This window comes from Protomyctophum bolini (genome assembly GCF_963924005.1).
Source record: "Protomyctophum bolini genome assembly, chromosome: 24".
Taxonomy (NCBI): Eukaryota; Metazoa; Chordata; class Actinopteri; order Myctophiformes; family Myctophidae; genus Protomyctophum; species Protomyctophum bolini.
The window spans coordinates 16,605,205-16,625,204 of NC_137885.1; the positions used below are offsets into that span (position 1 = coordinate 16,605,205).

General features: G+C 44.6%; 1 protein-coding gene across 1 annotated transcript in view; it reads right to left on the minus strand.

The window, feature by feature from the left end:
- The window catches only part of LOC308311672 (partitioning defective 3 homolog B-like), a 201,851-nt gene that overhangs the window by 162,252 nt on the left and 19,599 nt on the right, over window positions 1-20,000 (minus strand). The window contains exon 3 of the mRNA XM_080758462.1: window positions 2,394-2,571. Coding sequence (XP_080614588.1) covers window positions 2,394-2,571 — 178 coding nt within the window. The remainder of the gene's footprint in view (window positions 1-2,393; window positions 2,572-20,000) is intronic.

Below are 20,000 nucleotides of genomic sequence, written 5' to 3' on the forward strand. Positions count from 1 at the left end.
GCATGCACCTCCAGCAAGTGTTGAGCGGCAATCAGAATGGAATCTGAAAAGATCTGACAGATGATGCAGTGATCACGTGACCACATAGAGAAGTTATAAAGATCTGACAGATGATGCAGTGATCACGTGACCACATAGAGAAGTTGTATCGATTTGTGTGAGTATTCGACAAAAGCTATAGCAGACGCAAAATGCTGAATTCTCTTTGCAAGGCGGACATTTTTGGGCGGAAGTAGATTCACGTTCATTTGAGCAATAATGGTGCAGCACTAATCAGCATCCTATGGTGTCCAGATGGTATTGAATCAGGAGGAAAGTGAATCGTCCCACCCATAATAAAAAGGGTCCCTTGTTCCAGTGTGAATGCTACCATGTATACTGTATTAGTTTGAGTGTGACATAACTGCTGCTGTAAACTATTTTCTTTCCCCAACATATCTACTGAACTTTCACTTATTTGACTTAACTTTCCACCGTATATTAGGAGCAGGATTAAGCTGAGGCTTTGCTCTCCTTTTTTCTTTTTCTTTTTAAACTTAATCTCATTTCACCCTACTCTTCTCTTCTCCAAACCTATAGCACCCGGTGAAGCGGAAAGGCTTTAAAACACACACACACACACACACACACACACACACAGAAGGCACAAACCGGAGTCGTTCTCATGCTACAAACTCAAAACCAGAGTCATGCTTGATAGGAGGCCATACCACACTTTAACCACTGATCCTGTTATGGAGCACGCGCGCGCGCAAACAAACAAACAAACAAACAAACAAACAAACAAACAAACAAACAAACAAACAAACAAACACACACACACACACACACACACACACACACACACACACACACACACACACACACACACACACACACACACACACACACACACACACACACACACACACACACACACACACACACACACACACACACACACACACACACACACACACACACACACACACACACACACACACACACACACACACACACACACACACACACACACACACACACACACACACACACACACACACACACACACACACACACACACACACACACACACACACACACACACACACACACACACACACACACACACACACACACACACACACACACACACACACACACACACACACACACACACACGTTGCTGTGTGACGGGATCAAGGTTTTTAGTTAACTAGAGAACTAATGAAATAAGGAAAACTAGAATTGACACTTTGGTTGACTGAAATACAAATAAAAACAAGGCTTTACAACAACAAAAAAACATAAAAGTAACTTAAATCATACAGAAAATGTCCTTGGTTTCGTGATCGTCAGTAAGTATCTAATATGTCTTCAAAAATGTTGAGTTACTAGATCTGATATGTGCACATAAATAGAAAAAAAAACTCATTCTTGCCATTAGATGGTGTCACTGCTAGTGTGAACACACCATAACACTTACGCCTGAGTGACAGCTGATCAGTCTGGGTGCGGTGGGTTTGTTTAACATGCACTGTTATAGAAAGCGGGGTGGGGCGCCTAGTTTTCAATGACAAAAGCTGCCTTATTGCATCAGTCTAGTTGCATATGGGGGGGAGGGTTTGGGGGTCCCGGTAAGTAAAGAACAGTGAGGTTGGGGTCATAGTAAATGAGCACATTCACGCTCGGCTGGAGGCCGGGCATGCTAACTGGCTACAGTGCTAATCTAGTTTGTGATGGGGCATCGTGTGTGTGTGTGTGTGTGTGTGTGTGTGTGTGTGTGTGTGTGTGTGTGTGTGTGTGTGTGTGTAAGGGTAATGGGTCAGGGGGTCTGGTAGGCCAGCCAGGCTGTCTGGCAGGTGGTTGACGCTGAATAGTAAGAGTAGGCAATGGAGGAGAGAAGAGGGAGAGGGAGAGAAGGGGAGAGGAGAGGAGAGGAGAGGAGAGGAGAGGAGAGGAGAGGAGAGGAGAGGAGAGGAGAGGAGAGGAGAGGAGAGGAGAGGAGAGGAGAGGAGAGGAGAGGAGAGGAGAGGAGAGGAGAGGAGAGGAGAGGAGGGCTGTACAAACATTGCATATGTCTTCACAGGCAGTTAAGTTTCATGGGGGATATGTCACTTTCGTTTACAGCTGTTCCATTAATGGATTCTCCAACACACACACACACATTCAGAGTCATGGCACATGTCTTGTCTTCACGATACAACATGAATGCGAATGGTTGTTAATGTCACTCAACGTAGCAGACAGTCACAGTACCAAACTGTGCCAGTCCTTCTGCCTCGCCTCTGGACATCGGTCCAGAGACAAACGGTCGAAACCCTCCCAAACAACCATGCAGTCTCTGTCTGTGGGCAAACTGTCCCAGGCTGGACCAAATCAAGCAAAGTTCCCACGCACTAGTGGCTACTCACTGGCACGGAGGACCGCCTCGTTGACCTCTATCTCTCCTCTGATTGGCTGCGGTGCCAGGTGGGGATGGTACTGGATTGGCTCAGGGCTGCTGGGGGCGGGGCTCACTTGGCCGTTGGAGGCGCCGCTCCCTGGACGCTCCGCCTCGTCACGCTGGACCTCCTCGAACTCTGCTACGAGCTGGAACACACACACACACACACACACACACACACACACACAGAAGAACAGAGTCATACAATGTTTTGCTAAAAGGACTATTTTATACCATTTAAGTGGAATAAAAGTCAATCATATGAAGTAGAATATAGTTTTTCATGTTTGTGACAAGCCTAAACATTCTCCCCTTCCTCCCCATACACACACACTCACAGTTTTGACGTGGGTTTGACATACAGTATGATCATTTTGACATACGGTATAATCAATGTTCCCCTTACACACAAGATCGGTATCGTATCGGCCCGAACGTGAGAAACAACGATGGGTCCCAAAATACCTGATCGAACACCTCTAGTGTGTGTGCGTTACTATTATTTTTTGGGTCGGCATCAAAGCATACATTAATGCACTGCAGTTATATGTGTATGTACATTATGTTGGGGGGGGGGGGGGGTATAAATCACGCAGGACTCTGTGATGTCATTTCTCTCCAGCCTCCTCACCTCAACTTCCCATGATTCAATATGCTCATGACACCCCAGACAACAGCAGCGGGTGTGTGCGTGTGTGTGCATGCGTGTGTGTGTGTGTGCGTGTGTGTGTGTGTGTGTGTGTGTGTGTGTGTGTGTGTGTGTGTGTGTGTGTGCGTGCGTGTGTGCATGCGTGTGCCAGCGAGGGCGAGTGACAGAGTGATTGGACAGATGAGAAATCGAGGCTATAGGGGAAGGCGGAGAAAGAGGGAGAGAGAGAGAGAGAGAGGGAGAGAGAGAGAGAGAGAGAGAGAGAGGGGCAATGGAACGCCAGTGCGAGAATCTGATTAAAGAGATTGATGGATGTTTCTCAAGCATTCTCTCTCTCTCTATGCTCTCCTCCCCACACACACACATACACAGACACACACACACACACACACGATGTGTTTTCCACTTCCTGGCCTTATCACCCTCCTCCTGTGCGAACCCCACCCACCTCTGTCCGCTGCGTGTGACGGCATCAATCACGCAAGAAGGCTCCACACACACACACACACACGTGCGCGCACACATGCTACATCATTGCTACATTTGCGAATGTGCAGGAGCAATGAATGTTACAATGTTGCAGTGTGTGGGTGTGTATACTTGTGTGTGATGGTGCTCCGATTGATCGATCAGCCGCCGATCGATCGGTGATCGGCCTGATTTTCACTCAAAAATAATGACGGTAATCATCATCATCAATATATAGTGACACTTCCTGGCCACGGCGCAATCCAGACGTAATGTATGTGGCGCCGATGTGGTGTTTTGGTTTTTGAAAATATGGTCACCCTCTCTCTCTCTCTCTCTCTGTGTGTCTCCGTATCTCTCTCTCCCTTTCTCTCTCTCCCTTGTCTCTCAGGGCAGTGTAATTAGTATGCTGGGAAAACAAATGGTCTTGTTATTTGTCCCGCTGCGTGCGTGGGGGGGGAGGGGGGGGGTAGCGATATGAGCCTGGGGAGCAGGGCCGTCAACTACCGCTGAATAATGTCACTCCTCTGTCTCATTTACATAATGGGCTCTCAGAGACACACGCACGCAGACACAGGCACACACACACACACACACACAAACGCAAGCACAGAATATCAAGAGCCAAGCCATCTTCAAGCTGTCAGCAAATCGCAATGTTGCGGCAGTAACTGTCGTGTGTGTGTGTGTGTGTGCGTGTGTGTCTGTGTGTCTGTGTGACTGTGTGTGTGTGACTGTGTGTGTGTGTGTGTGTGTGACTGTGTGTGTGTGTGTGTGTGTGTGTGTGTGTGTGTGTGTGTGTGTGTGTGTGTGTGTGTGTGTGTGTGTGTGTGTGTGTGTGTGTGTGTGTGTGTGTGTGTGTGTGTGTGACTGTGTGTGTGCCCATTTTCTGTCATGTCAGTTATTAAGCACTCCAACAGCAAGTACTGTAGTACTGTACATGACACAGACACACACACAACTGACAATGTGACATAATGCGACACCTTGTGAACTTGTGTGTGTGTGTGTGTGTGCAAGCAGCAGTGTGCACAGAGGGGTGTTGTCTCTACTGTTTAGCAGAATGTTAACACCTTTGATCCCGTTTTAAAACAAACTGCACACACAGCTACGTTCTGTGAGCAGGGAAGCACCTGTTTATCAGACACAGTGGTAGGAAAAGACTAGTACAGTACCTCAAATGTTTTATTTAAGTAAAACTATCAATTACTGCAAGAAATACTCTGTCACAAGTAAATGTCCGGGATTCAAAATGTACTCGAGTTAAAGTACAAAAGTATTGGTATAAAAATGTACCTAATGTACCAAAAGTAGAAAGTACTCCCATTTCAAGTTTTCAAATGTATTAAAAAATATATCTTTTGAGAAAATAGCAGATCTACAAGTGACGCATTGTGAGCTTGTAGATCTCTATTTTCCAACTGCCAAAATGTATATAAGGCTGAAGTGATTAATGTATGTGTTGTAATTATAATCAAAATATGCAAATTAGCTAGTAACTAAAGTGTTCAAATAAATGCAGTGAAGTAAAAGTACAATATTTAGAGCTATGAGCTTGTAGATCTGCTATTTCTGAATATCCAAAGTATAAAATATTATGGTTGAAATGGTTACAAGGCAACTCATTGCTATAGTGGACGTACGGTACAAGTGTTTTTTAGATTTTATGTATCCTTTATGTAAATAACTGCGTTTGCACCTTTTACACCAGAGCGTGAGAGTGTGTGTGTGTGTGTGTGTGTGTGTGTGTGTGTGTGTGTGTGTGTGTGTGTGAGAGAGAGAGAGAGAGAGAGATAGAGAAAGAGAGAGGTAGCTATTGTGCGCCCACGCATGATAGAGAGAGGGGAGAGAGTTGAGAGCACAGATTATGTATTCCTCATGGGTGGGAAAGAGACAGTGAGTGAGTGAGTGAGCAGGGCGAGTGGGATGCAGCAACTAGAAGAGCTAGCGTTTTTTAAATGAGATTTTATGACATTTTTAACTCATGCCATCATGTCAACGTCACCACACACATAATACAAACTATGACAAACCACAACATCAAATAATCAAAATCAGGACCATAGACCGGAAGTGCAGCGGCGGGTTGTATGTACGGTATATAGAGCAATGTACCAAGTTGTGCATCATTAAAGTTATCTACAAAATACATCAATCAGAGAGAGGAGTAGATAGAAGAGAGCTCAAACCTCCCCATATCTTGTGCCCTTGGCAAAGCAGGCTTATTAAAGTGAATGCCTCCTGGCCAAAAATCACCTCATACATATTTAGGAAACCACAGGTCAGTTTACCCTAAGCATTTTCATAACATCATTAGAAAACTTTCAGACATCATTAAAATCACATCCAGAGGTTAGGGTGGGTGCTCTTAGAACTGATTGCTTTAGAGATGTTGTGAATGCCAGAATCAGTTGCACTATACTGTGTTTGGTCAGACTTTCCGCATTCAGCCAATGAAAAGCAGTGTTTATTTAGTCTCACGGCCTGGCTCCACTGGGGACGGAACAGAACCGTACGCAGCTAGGTGACTGCACCGACAATTCAATTTAGTGGACGAAACCAACACTGGTTTTGAAGAAACACGAGCCAACTTCCAGGAGGTAGCAAGTTAGCAACACCTCTGAAAGCTCTCTCTAGCGACAAGTCATACACACATTCCCCCACTGCGCACAGTGACATCTAGGTAATGGTATTAAAACCATTGGTTCCAGCTTTGATGGCTGTATAGCCTACGTACAAACTTCTTGGCTCGAGTCGAGTCACCACCAACAGCGCAATCTGTGGTGGGCGTGGTCTGGCTTCCAGAACGCAGAAGAGTTCTGTGGCAGTGAATTGACATTTGCCTGTCAGACACGGGTGCATGCGTTAGTCCGACATACCAATAGTCCGAAATGCGTTCCGGTTAAGACATATACGTGGCGTGGCCGGTTAAGACTCACCCATGTCTTTCTTCCGCGTGCGGTTAGGTTAGGGGTAGGGTGTCGGACTATTGCGTGTTGAACTGTTAGGGCGTCGGACCAAAGATATACACCTCTCAAGTCACAGATGCTCTTAAAGAGAACTGGGTAATGTCCAGCAGATCTACAAGCTTGCCTGTTGTCAGCATGAAACCAGTGTACACCTACAATACTGTAGGCTACCAGGTGAGTCTTCATTCTGTGTAGCCTTCGGCAACAGCAGCACACTTTATACGCACGCTGTGTGTACGCGCGCACACACACACACACACACACACACTCCCAGCAGCTCTTCATGCAAACATTGTAGCATAAATACTTGAATGCACGCACACACACATACACACACACACACACACACAGAGAGAGAGAGAGCAATGTCAATTTCTTCTTCTAATCAACCCATCTTTCTCCCTTCTCTCATTTCTCTGTCATGTGTGTGTGTGTGTGTGTAGTCTATGAGATGTTTTGTTTTTGTATTGTTGTCATTTATCTTGCACCCCCCCACCCCCCCCCCCTCTCTCTCTCTGTGTCTTTGAAGGAGAGATGATGCATAATTCAGAAGGGACCAAGCTGGTATCCTGACAGTAGTATAGAAACCCAATCATCTCGCGCGCGCACACACACACACACACACACACACACACACAAACACACCATTGTCTATCTATTGGTTTAGTGCTGTGGTTTCCATCATTTTTCTGGATGGGGGCCCACTTGGAAATCTCAAAAGTAACATGGCAAGTATACTTTGAGTTCCTATTTATTTGCATAATAACTATATATATATATTTATATATTTATATATTTATATATTTATATATATTTATTTATGTAACTCAGCTTTGCATCGTTCTTGACCGCATCACTGCCGTGCCTATCACGGTAAAGTCTAACTTATGTAATGTTGCTTAATGGGCTCTATGCATACACACCATTTTGGAGAGAACCTGGGCCTATACTTTCTGCACAGGTGTTACCGATGATACTACTAATGAAGGCTCTGTTCCATTCTGGTCAAACTGATGGTTACTGGGTTCCAAATGGCCCTATACAGGTCTGCAACTCTGAGAGTTACATGAAGATTGTGGTTGAAAATGGGTGAAGTGGTCCTTTAACAGTTAACCACCTGACAAAAAGATATTTCACGCACGCACAAAAGAAAACATGCTGTAAGTGCACACTGGCCCCACACGTAAAGACTAATACAATATACGGTACACTACACACTCACACAACTGCGATAAAATACACTTACACACAAGATGAAATCCACACAAAAGAACTGTCCACTCAGTCTCTCTCTCTCGCTCTCTCTCTCTCTGGGGGTATGTCAGTGGAATGTTTGGTCTGTGCTAGTTAAACAAGTCGAAAATTGGTTGCATTACCGGTGAGAGCGGTGCTAATCCCACCCATGCTCCAGTGTGGATCTATACAACACGCTACCAGATGTGAGGGGATTTACACTGGAATACACACACACATGCACCCGCACATGGACACACACGTGCACGTGTTTGACGTCAGCATTTGTGTCGAATCGATTGTACAGAACAGTAAAAACAATAGGTCTTCTACATTTCATGAGCTTTCATTAGTCAGGTGGTTTCACCTGACAAAAATATATTTCACACACACACACACACACACACACACACACACACACACTCTCTCAAAGTCCCTTAAAACAAGGCTCCAGACTTCCCAAAACAAACTAGTCAGGCTACTACTTGGCCTCACTCCCCGAACCCACCTCACCCCTGCCCACTTTGATAGGCTGGAATGGCTTAGGGTTGACGTCAGTAAGCCTCTTGCAATGGGTCTGTTCCACAAGATTTGATACACGACCAAGATACCCATTTACATGTCTAAATACTTCCTTAAAGGGATTGTGACATTTAAAACACATTTTTGTAGATATTTTGTGTTCTTTGGCTTTTCTTGACATCAATTTCACCAAAAAAAAAAAAAAATTGAACATTCAGTGTATTCTCCGCTGTCTGGACTTTTGTGAATAATTATGCAAATATGACTCGTGGCTTGGACGGCGGAGGCCTACGTAATGTAACGCTAAACCCCGCCCCCTCTCCTCTGCTCCCTGTCTACCAATTCTACTACCCGCCCCCCTCCTCCTCATCCCCGCCCCTCTCCTCTCCTCCACCTGCTCTCCTCTCTTCTTCCTCATTCTGTCCGCGACTTTGTTTCAGTATAATAATAATAATAATGGCTTCTAGAGAAAAAGCAATCTGCTCCGTTGTCGGCTGTGTCAATCAACACAAGTCCTTGCACTTTCCACCAACTGGCCTAGATGAAGATTCACGCTCTAGGTGGATGCATTTTATTTTTGACGGTAACGTTCCAACCAAGTTGTCAAAGAAGGGACTCTTGGTGTGCGCACATCATTTCACCCCAGAAAGTTTTTCAAATCTCGGACAAGTTCAGAGTGGATTTGCAACCAAACTTTTTATGAACCCAGGAGCAATACCAAGCATTCGTGTCCCAATCCCAACTATAAGTATTTATACTGCAATGATTTGTGTTAAATTGTTGTGCAGTACTATTTGAGTGGACTCACAATAAAAAATCAATCGCCTGCAGCACTCCGAAATGCTTCATGGTAGCCTACTTTTAATTTATAGTCAATCACTGCCACTACCCGCATTAGCTGTGTGTTTGACTATTATTAATCTTTGATTCGTGGCGTGCACCAGCTGTTGTAGATTGCATGTGCTCATTATTGTTCTTGTAATGCGATACAGTGGAATAGCAACGCGCAGCCAACGCTCGTGTGATATAATCCACGTTAAAAGTATGGCGAATAATGATAGGCTATAGTCATTGAGTATGATATCGATGACGATGACATTACACAAGTTTATGTCGACGTGGTCGTGGGGTGAGATATTGCAGGAGTTTCATAGGCGCGTTCGGAAATAGCGCACTAAGCCCACTGGCACTGTGCAATGCAAACTAATAGGCGAGTGCGCTCCGGTGCGGTATTTCCGAACGTGCCGTATTTGTTTACCAACTGTTGCTCGTACGATGACGTTGAATAGAGAATACATGTTACAAAGGGAGTCTACCAACGCGCCTCAAGCCTAAAACGGCTGATCCGGTGCTTCACAGGTGCAGGGACATCAAAGTTGCAAAAGGAGAGGAGACTGGAGCAACACGGACATTTTGAGCCTTTTACGTTTCGACCTTGCAGAGTGGACTCTGATGAAGACCGCAAGGTCGAAACGTTAGTCGTTTTGTATACTCAGCACCTTAATAAAAGGCTCTAAATGTCCGATTAATCGGTCTGATTGATTAATCGAACTGATGCAGATTAATCTAAAAACAACTAGAATTGGCCGATACTGATGTGTTTGCAGATTAATCTCCCATCACTAATTTACTCAAATTAAAATATATGGATAAATGAAGTTTCTGCCTGATAGCGACATTATAAAAGTATACTTGGAACAAAACAATCCAAGAATGTATTGCACCACAGACTGTAACCATGGACAGCATTCCTCCCCTTCTCTCCCCCTTCCTCCCTCTCTCACATGTATCGCATCAACTAGAATGATGGACCATGTACAGTGTGTGCCGAATGTGGGTATGTGGCGCGCGTGCACACACACACACACACACACACACTGAGGTTTTTGCGGCACCGGCTAGGTATGGTGACAGGCTGCATTATTATTTATGCACACTCATAAAGGGGCAGGATAAACTCTTCATAAATCACACACACCGCCCCGAGAGAGAGAGAGAGAGAGAGAGAGAGAGAGAGAGAGAGAGGAGGGAAAACAGAACAGTAAGTAAAAGTATACAACACTGACAAAAATACTGAGTTACAGTACAAGTGACAACAATGATTGGCGATTATGCAAAAATAAATGATTATTGCGAATAGGCAATTAATAATTAAGTAAAGGGACTGTATTCAAGATTTGAGTTGAGTGAAAGTAGAAAAGTATTGGCGTCAAAATATAAATTTGCAATACCAAAGTAAAAGTACAAGAACCTTTCAAAGTGTACCGTACTCAGTTACACCAGGATGGAGTCACGGCAGCGTGTGCCTGCAGGCCTCGTCTGCCTCATGCGACCGATGCAGAGCATCCATCAGAGCCAACACTGGTTCCACTGGTGCGCACACACACACACACACACACACACACACACAGAGCATCCATCATCACCACCACTGGTTCCACTGGTGCTGTCGCACGCACACACACACACACACACACACACACACACACACACACACTTTTGCTTTCTCACACACACTTCATCTTTCCCAGAAGCCCTTCCCACAGCTCTAATAATCAGCTTTTTCTTTGTCCCTGTGGCAGTCATGATGCGATCTGCTCCCTTCAACCTCCCTCTCTCCCTCTCCCCTCTCTCTCAGAGAAAAGGCAGAAGTGATTAAGTCAGAACTGCAGGGCCGGGGGTCCTCTGACCTTTGGCCTCACCCCCAGACTCCCCACTCCCTCCTCCTCCCCGTCTCCCCTCCCTTTTACACTGTACTTCCAGTGCGGCTGCATGGGCAAATGGCCAATTAACGTATACAAAAGAAAAACAATATTAACAAACAGTAACCAACTTCATATGTGCTTGTGTAGCTTAATCGAATGAGGTTGTTTTTATTTATTATATCAAGAAATCGACAAGAAATAAATATTGATTTCTATAAACACTACATTGATTAGTGTGCAGTGTAAAACCACGCAACCCTGCACAATACTGTGTTGTATAATGTCGGCATACAGAAATAGAGAACATAGCTGATCTACAGGCTTGACGTGACGCATTGTGAGTGTGTAGATTAGCTATTTGCACTATCCAATGAGTCGGCAAAAGTTAGAAACAATTGTGGTATTGTTTTGAAGCCTTAGTTACTTCCATTAGGTAGTCCCTCACCCACCTCTGCCCACCTTCTCTCTTTTGCATGGTACTGTATATCTGTATGTCATTAAATGTTTTGATGAATTGAAAGTGGAGGACCCCATGTAAACAAGCCGTTGTGCTTTACTGGGCATTTCAATGCATTGACCCATGCGCTTTCCTCGAACTGTGCTTACTATTAATAACATTTTCAATCAATCAATCTGCATCTTTCATGTCTGACAATATTCTCTCCTCTTTTCCTCCTCCGTTCATGTGTGGACAGCTTTTCCCATGTGTTCTATGGAATATTAAAACTACTGATTGTTTTATCATAAAAAGATTCTCCTCTAGCACGAAACGATCCATTCTGTCTCCAGTCTGTCTCCGATGAGAAGCGAGAGACTTGTCCGTTTGTTAAGTGATAACAAGGAGTCTTAACCGGCACTTAATGCATGTGAAGTGTTTCCGCCCTGGGGGACTGTGTTCCGTTTCATTACGGTCACATCAAAGGCAGGGCAGAAGACGGTTTGAATCCCGGCTCCTCCTGTCTACGTCCTGTCGAAGTGTCCTTGGGCAAGACACTGAACCCTACATTGCCTCCAATGAGTCGGTCGGTGTGAGCTCGCCACCATTGGTGTGTGAATGTGCAAAAGTGAGGTCGCTGGTGTCGACCGTTCGCCGCTTCACCTCCCAATGTATGAATGAATGAAAGTGCTTTGAGCACTTGGAAAAGGGCTATAAAAATGAAAATCATCATCAGGTTCCATTTGTAACACTCGTGACGTGGACTAAAGTTCAAGATCTAAAAGTTACACTAAAGCGGTTCCATTTAGCGCAGCGGTGTGTTATACGCTATATACTGTATGTAGTATGCTGTGCCGAAGGTTTCGGGGGAAAAAAGCGTTTACCGTCTGCTAATCATTTCATCCATTGACCACGCGCGAGCGTACAGACTATACGTGCACATGTCGCGAAAGGAATAATTATGGAATACCGTCTGGCAAAAAACCTCGACTATACAGCACTGCTTTAGCGCCATGACGACTAGTGACACTATCCAGCTCGTCATGGGTCCCCACCTCCCACTGCTACTCTCAGGGGGGTCCGGTGCCGTCCAAGTCGTGGCACGCGTCTTCAACCAAAACAACAGCTCTTCCCTAAATTGGGACCGGCAGCTCGACCCCCACGGTCCTCTCTCTGAGGGGGGGACCGCTAAACGAGCACCCCCGCCATGCCCGCACGAAAAAGAGCTCACTGCATCCCAAGCGTCCCATTAACTCTGAGAGGGTGCAAATGGAACCACATGGACCCCGTAAAGGGTCCATTTTGGTTCCATTTGTGCGGAGACATTACCATGAGGGGAACAGAGCTCCATTCATTAGGCCAATCAGCGACGTCGAGGACCGCCTATTGCCCAGGGATCGGCACATAAACGACGCCATATGGTTGTGTGTGTGTGTGTGTGTGTGTGTGTGTGTGTGTGTGTGTATGCGAGCGTGTACTGTATATGTGCACTGTGGAAACAGTTGCAGATTTTGTAATACATTTTATTTTCTCACTACAGACATGGAGCTATAATAGGCCAATGTGAAAATGTTGCAATTTCTTCTTATGCCTTGGATGGCAATTAGATGATTTGAGGCATTTTGTTCCAAAAATGTGTTTTTCAAAAATCCACCTGTTGGTGGCGCTATAACAGACCAATGTGAAAAGGGTGGGATATATTCCTCAGCCTAGTAGGAAAGTGAGTGAAAGATTTCACGTAAATTGCACTCTGCGTTCATGATTTTGTTCAAAACGGGCCAATCCTGCAAACTTTGAAAGCCAATGGTAGCCAATTAGGATGGAATATTAAATATTAGACAGATCCAGTAATGGCCAAAAAATTGTTTTTCAAAAGTCGGCCTCCTGGTGGCGCTATAACAGGCCGTTCTGGAAAATTTGGGGCAGAGGTTCATCGTTGGCATGCAGGGAATGTGTGTGTGTGCCAAATGTGGCATCGACCGGGTTAAAACTATGAGACTAAAGTGAAAAGTAATTTTCATAAAAATGATGCTTTCAAGTACAATGTATTCACAAAGTTACTATGGTAACTAGGTAAATGTAACTGAGTAAGTGACACTAATTACGACCCACCGCTGAAGCGCACACACACAAACACACAGTCAGTGTGTGACTTTGTGCTGATTTGAGTTATTAGCCGTTAAAGAGTGAACACAGACCCACTGAGGACACACACAGTCACACACACACACACACACACACACACACACACACACACACACACACACACACACACACACACACACACACACACACACACACACACACACACACACACACACACACACACACACACACACACACACACACAGTGCTGGCAGTGTGGTGTAGCACAGCAGATGGCGTGAGTCTGGTTGGGTCAGAGAGGTAGCCGTTGCCATAAAGCAGTAGATGTATGAAACAGATCATTAGCTGGATGTGATTAGCTGCCCAGCAGGCTCCTGTATTCAACCATTACCACTGACTGCGACACCATGGACACACAATAAGGCTGGGCTTCAAATCAATGTCACGGCTACCTCAAACTTCAACCAGCTCTCCACATCAACACAGTGTTTGTGTTGGCCAATAACTTTTTTGTGTTGCTTTTTGCCCACTTTTTCTCCGCATTTTAGTCATTGTGACCATTCATTCCTCCTCCCCACACACGTCTGTGTTGGCACTGCTGTTGTAGCCTACAGGCTCACCTGCCAATGAGGAGCCCACTGCTGTTGTAGCCTACAGGCTCACCTGCCAATGAGGAGCCCACTGCTGTTGTAGCCTACAGGCTCACCTGCCAATGAGGAGCCCACTGCTGTTGTAGCCTACAGGCTCACCTGCCAATGAGGAGCCCACTGCTGTTGTAGCCTACAGGCTCACCTGCCAATGAGGAGCCCTAACCGGGAGGACGTAGAGCCTTCGTCCTCCAACACTATCTGCCGACAGGTGCCACACCCAGCCCAGTGATAAATATCACCCTCCCTGCCCCCCTACTCCAAACACGGACCAATAATTGGTCATAGAGACGCTTGACAAAGCCGAATGCACCCCGGTGGATTTGAACCGACAACCTCTGCGGTTGTGGTTTATATCACCCGAGCCTGGTGGAGACCACTATTCTGTTGGAGGAGCACACTATAGGATCACAAGTCAACCAAAAACCTACCATCAGTATAAATATACTATCAACATCATTGATTAATATGTACACTGAAACTATAGGATAGTTAAGGTAAAGAAAAGAACCTAGCATCAGCCTAAACAATTATTATAATATCACAAATAATGATCTGTATATTGGCCCTATGGGATACCAGGTAAGCAATGACACCTATAGCATCTGTCTATGATTCAACGCTGTAGACAGCGACTGCTTAAAAACATCAGCACTCGCGCTCCGATCTTACCCTATAGCTGACCGTACCGATCCCACCCTAGCTGACCGTACCGATCCCACCCTAGCTGACCGTACCGATCCCACCCTAGCTGACCGTACCGATCCCACCCTAGCTGACCGTACCGATCCCACCCTAGCTGACCGTACCGATCCCACCCTAGCTGACCGTACCGATCCCACCCTAGCTGACCGTACCGATCCCACCCTAGCTGACCGTACCGATCCCACCCTAGCTGACCGTACCGATCCCACCCTAGCTGACCGTACCGATCCCACCCTAGCTGACCGTACGCCACGTGGCGAATCAAGCTGCATGCCATTACGGTGACCCTGTGTCCTGGTGGTGGCCGTCTCCCATTGGCTCTGTCCTGCCAGACCTGAGCAGACGCTAGTGCACAGCGCGGCGGTCTGTCCGTTTCGCTTCATCAGGAACTAATGAGCGGTGTTATGGTGACCGAGGTGTGTGTGTGTGTGTGTGTGTGTGTGTGTGTGTGTGTGTGTGTTTGTGTGTAAGGGAGATGTGACGACAAGAGCCGGGGGCCACCAAAGCACATGGTGAGCTGGCATGGTCCCCTATACCTCAAACAGTGCAGTAAAAGTACAAATGTAGTAATGCATATACAATTAGGCCTACATATCAGTCAATTATAAGATATGGTATATACACCGTTACTGTGTATATTGGAGTTACTTTCTCCCAGTGCCCTCAAGTCCCTATGACCACAAAGGCAGTGGTGGAAGAAGTATACTCACATTGTTTACTCGAGTAAAAGTGTCAATATCACAATAGAAATACTCTGTTACTAGTAAAGGTTGGTTTACTTGAGTATATAAAAAAACCTGTAGTGAGATGTAGTGTGAGTAGAATAAAAATTATTCCACTAATGTAAACAATACATCAACATGTTAGTTAGGTAGAGTACCTTACAGTTGCGTACTTTACACCAAAGGGACACCTAAGTAAGGATAAAACAATCCGTGTGAACCGTATCAGACACACGTCTCCGCTTCGCCCAACTGACAAATCACTTTGGAGAGACGCCATCGTTCACAGTCAAACGTGGTCGTTCGCCGGGGGAATAAAGTCAAAATGGGCAGCGCAACGTTAAGACTATGAGAAAACCCCAACGCGCGTTTACCGTTAAATGGAAAACCTGGGAAGGCACATCAGGATCAGGGTAATTTTATTTTTTTGTTAAGTCGTCGCAATCCGACGCGTGTGTGTGTGTGTGTGTGTGTGTGTGTGTGTGTGTGTGTGTGTGTGTGTGTGTGTGTGTGTGTGTGTGTGTGTGTGTGTGTGTGTGTGTTTAATTGAATATAATCAGATGAAGGGGTCGTGCTGCTTGCATGGAAATAAATCAAGGTCACACATGATGATGATTATGAGCTATGATCAAATCAGCTTGTGGTGGAAAGTAATTAGGTACATTTACTTAAGCACTGTACTTCTAGTAAAATGTTCAGGTCGCTTTGTGGGACCGTTGAGTTTGTTGATCAGCTATCTTTGATAGTATGTAATAGGGCTCAAGTTCTTAATACCTTATATTTAGGGATGCACCGAAAGGGAAATTCTTGGCCGAAACCGAATACCGAATATAGGAAACAGTTGGCCGAAAACCGAATACCGAATAGCCGAATACATCTTTGTTGTAAAGCTACCTGATTATGGCAAAAGACATGATTATGGCAAAACCTAACTTAAATAATAAACACTTATGGGTCCATTAAAAAACATCTAAATAATTGGAGGCTTTGTGATGAATTAATCTCAATTAATCACATTTTAATCGCATATCAATAGGCCTATTTGACCTGAGCAGTGAGCTTTCTTTTCTGCATAAGCATAGGCAATAAAAACAAGTAGTAATAATAATAATAGTGATAATAATATTATTTATATTAAGCTTCTCTGAGTACTTAAAGACACTTTTCAAAGAGAACATGAGAAAACAAATAAAAACAACTTTATTAGAGAAAAACTAAGACTATGGAATAAAATAAATTAAAGTCGAATGAGATAGCAATATTCCAGAGGTGGGTTTGAATTTATAGGTGGTAGCATGTCTCTGAGTTTTGGGAAGTGCATCGTTTTGACAGGTCTGCCTAGTGTGGACAACGATACAGTCTATCATTCATTGTTAAAGCTCCAAATGATATTCCCATTCGTCTTTGTGTCTGCCCGTGTAAACGCAGCAGCGAGTGTGAGGGGACGAGGGTTGGGGAACGGATGTAAAGTACATAGTGTTAAAACTAACGTTAGCACCCATGCTAGCTACTAGCTTTCCTCGTCAACAGAACACCACCACAGATCGGGACGGGTGGAAGCTGCTAATATCACGTTGCTTGTGCCCGTGGATGGGAAATAAGATTTAGAAGGCTATGGAATCGTGGATGAAAGCACAGTTGTGTCGGATCTGCCTGTGCGTTCCGTGACTGCTGCTCGTGTGTTGTGTTGCGAGAAACTTGCGACTGTCGCTGGCTGGGGGCTGCTGAATGATGCATAGTTAAAGAGCGTCATAAGCATGCGCCCTTCCTGCGCTGAAAGTAGCAGATCTACAAGCTATCTACCCGTCGCAATGCACAGCGCGTTGGGCTTGTACATCTGTGTTTTCCTCGCAGTTTAGTTCGATTCACAACTTTAGGACCACTACTACTATTCGGTGATATTTTTCGGCTTATTTGAGCCGAAACCGAATAGGCCGAAAATACATTTTTTGCCATTTTCGGCCGAATATTTTCGGTGGCCGAATTTTCGGTGCATCCCTACTTATATTGGTTCAATATTTGTCTTATTTTATTTGTATTTATTTTGTTGTGGATAATATTTGTCCAGTCTGTATGGTATTGTATGATTATACAATATAACTTATATTGTACAACTGGGGTGGTTGTATTTTTGTCTCCCTGCTCTAGAACCTGTGTCCACGTTGGACACGACCTTTGACACCGTCCAGGTTCTGGCTTTACATGAATTAATTTTGACGTGAAGGTCAAGATTAAAGGCTCTACTAGCTCAGGGGTAAAAGTGTCAGCACTTTTCAAATCCGTGGTAGAAAAAGGAACGTTGCGAAGTGCAGCTTTAACCACATTCACTAAAATTGATCAAGCAAAAATAGTTATCACATTGTTACGCGTCGTGGGCTTGTATATCAGCTATTTTTGCTCCTTGTGTGTAGTGTAGTCATACTGTAGTACGACAAAATAGTTCATTTCACCCACCCAAAAGTGAAATATGGAATCGCAAAGTTTCTGCCCGACTGCAAACTTATACAAAGTGTAATATAGATCCTGATTAGAACAGCGTGCGTATGGCATTAATTTTCTAATCAGCAAACTTGAACCGGCTCATCAACAGTGTGACAGGGTGCTCCACCCAAGCTCATCACCGGTGTGTTAAGCATTTGCATTACTTAATTAGAGAATGTAGAATCATTTGATCAACGTTAAATGCCATCTCTCCTATGGTACCAACGTCAACTCAATACATTGCATGCATGCATGCAATTGTGGACAAAATCGTATCCATCAGCAACAAAATATTCAACGTTTTGGGTCTGAGAGGCTATGAAATGGTGGTCCGTGGCTCAAATGTCGAATAAATAATGGGCCTGGATATGAAAAGGGTTGAAACCCACTGCCCTAGAGCTCATCACCAGTGTGTCTATTCAGATGATAATCACAGCCTCGATGGCAGCGCCGCTGAATGCTGTGCGTGTGCCAAAGAGAGAGGGTGGCGAGGTGTCGCCACTGGTGGAAAATGGAATCAAATCTTTTTACTCAAGTAAACTCAAGTAAAACTGTAGAAATGCTCTGTTACGAGTAAAAGTCTGGTATTAAAAAAAAATACTTTATTAAAAGTACAAAGGTATTGGCATAAAATAACCATAGTACCCCATTTATGTACATGTTTTCAAATAAATATTTAAATATATAAGTATGATAAAATGTATAAAAATCCTTTGAAAATAGCAGACCTACAGTACAGGCTCACAAGGCGTCACATCACGACGCGACGCATTGTGAGCTTGTATACCGGCTATTTTCCAACGGCCCAAATGTACAGTATTTAGCGCTGAAGTGGTTAATGCATGTTTTGTTGTAATAATACAAATCTACAAAGTAGATCAAGTTTTCAAAGAATTGTAGTGTAGTGTAGTAAATAGTAGGCTATACAATATTTGCCTCCGAGATGTAATATTGAAGTAAATTATTGTAGACAATTGGAAATACTCCAGAAAAGTAAAAGTACCTCAAAATTGTACATTCAGTAGAGCACTTGAGTAAATGCACTTAGTTTCTTCACATCGCTGGCTGTCACCCAGCGTGAAAAGGCTAATCAGTGAGTCTCGCAATCGGCTCCCATTCAGCAAACTTTTCCTGCGATGGCGTTTATGAAGCGTTCAGTCGTGACGTGTCACACTCAAAGATGTACCGTATTCACCTCTCAGCGGACGCCATGGGGTGTCGGAGGAAGCGCAGAGCACGGGCGTTACATTTTAATATGAATACACTTCAACTGAAACATCCGTTTCCTTTGCGCGACACACAATATATCCCCATTACTTTGCAACGCACAGAAATGCATGAAAAAATGCATGAAAAAGAAATCACACACATGTGAAGTGAGGGGCGCCCACTGTATTTATATTGGCCATGTTTGTTTACTGCTGCCCTAAACAAGCATTAAAAAATCCATAGACTTGGCTGCCAGATGGCAGCCACGTCTCTGTATGTCTGTATGTACGGCTGTAATGCACGTAACTGGGATCATTCAGCCTTTACTTACAATGGAGAGCTGTACATATTTGGTGGCGTCAAACCGTACCAGTGCTTAAATGATGTGTGGAAATTCAGTCCAGAGACCTTCTCCTGGACAAAGGTTGAGCCCAAGGGGAAACACCCACATATAGGATGAAGAATATGTGCTGAGATCGTATCATCCTCTTTGGAGGCTACAAACCAGTGGATGGAAAAGGCATGTCCCAAACCGCCCTCTAAGGTCTTCCACTGTTGGCCTGCTCGCTTTGCCAAAATAAATGGCAACTAAAAAATACGGGGAAGCAGCTTTTTGCTTCTACGGGCCGTCGGCATGGAACAAGCTCCCACTGTACCTTCGTCAGGCAGCCTCTGTAGACATTTTTAAAGCTCAGCTCAAGACCCACTTCTACAACATTGCTT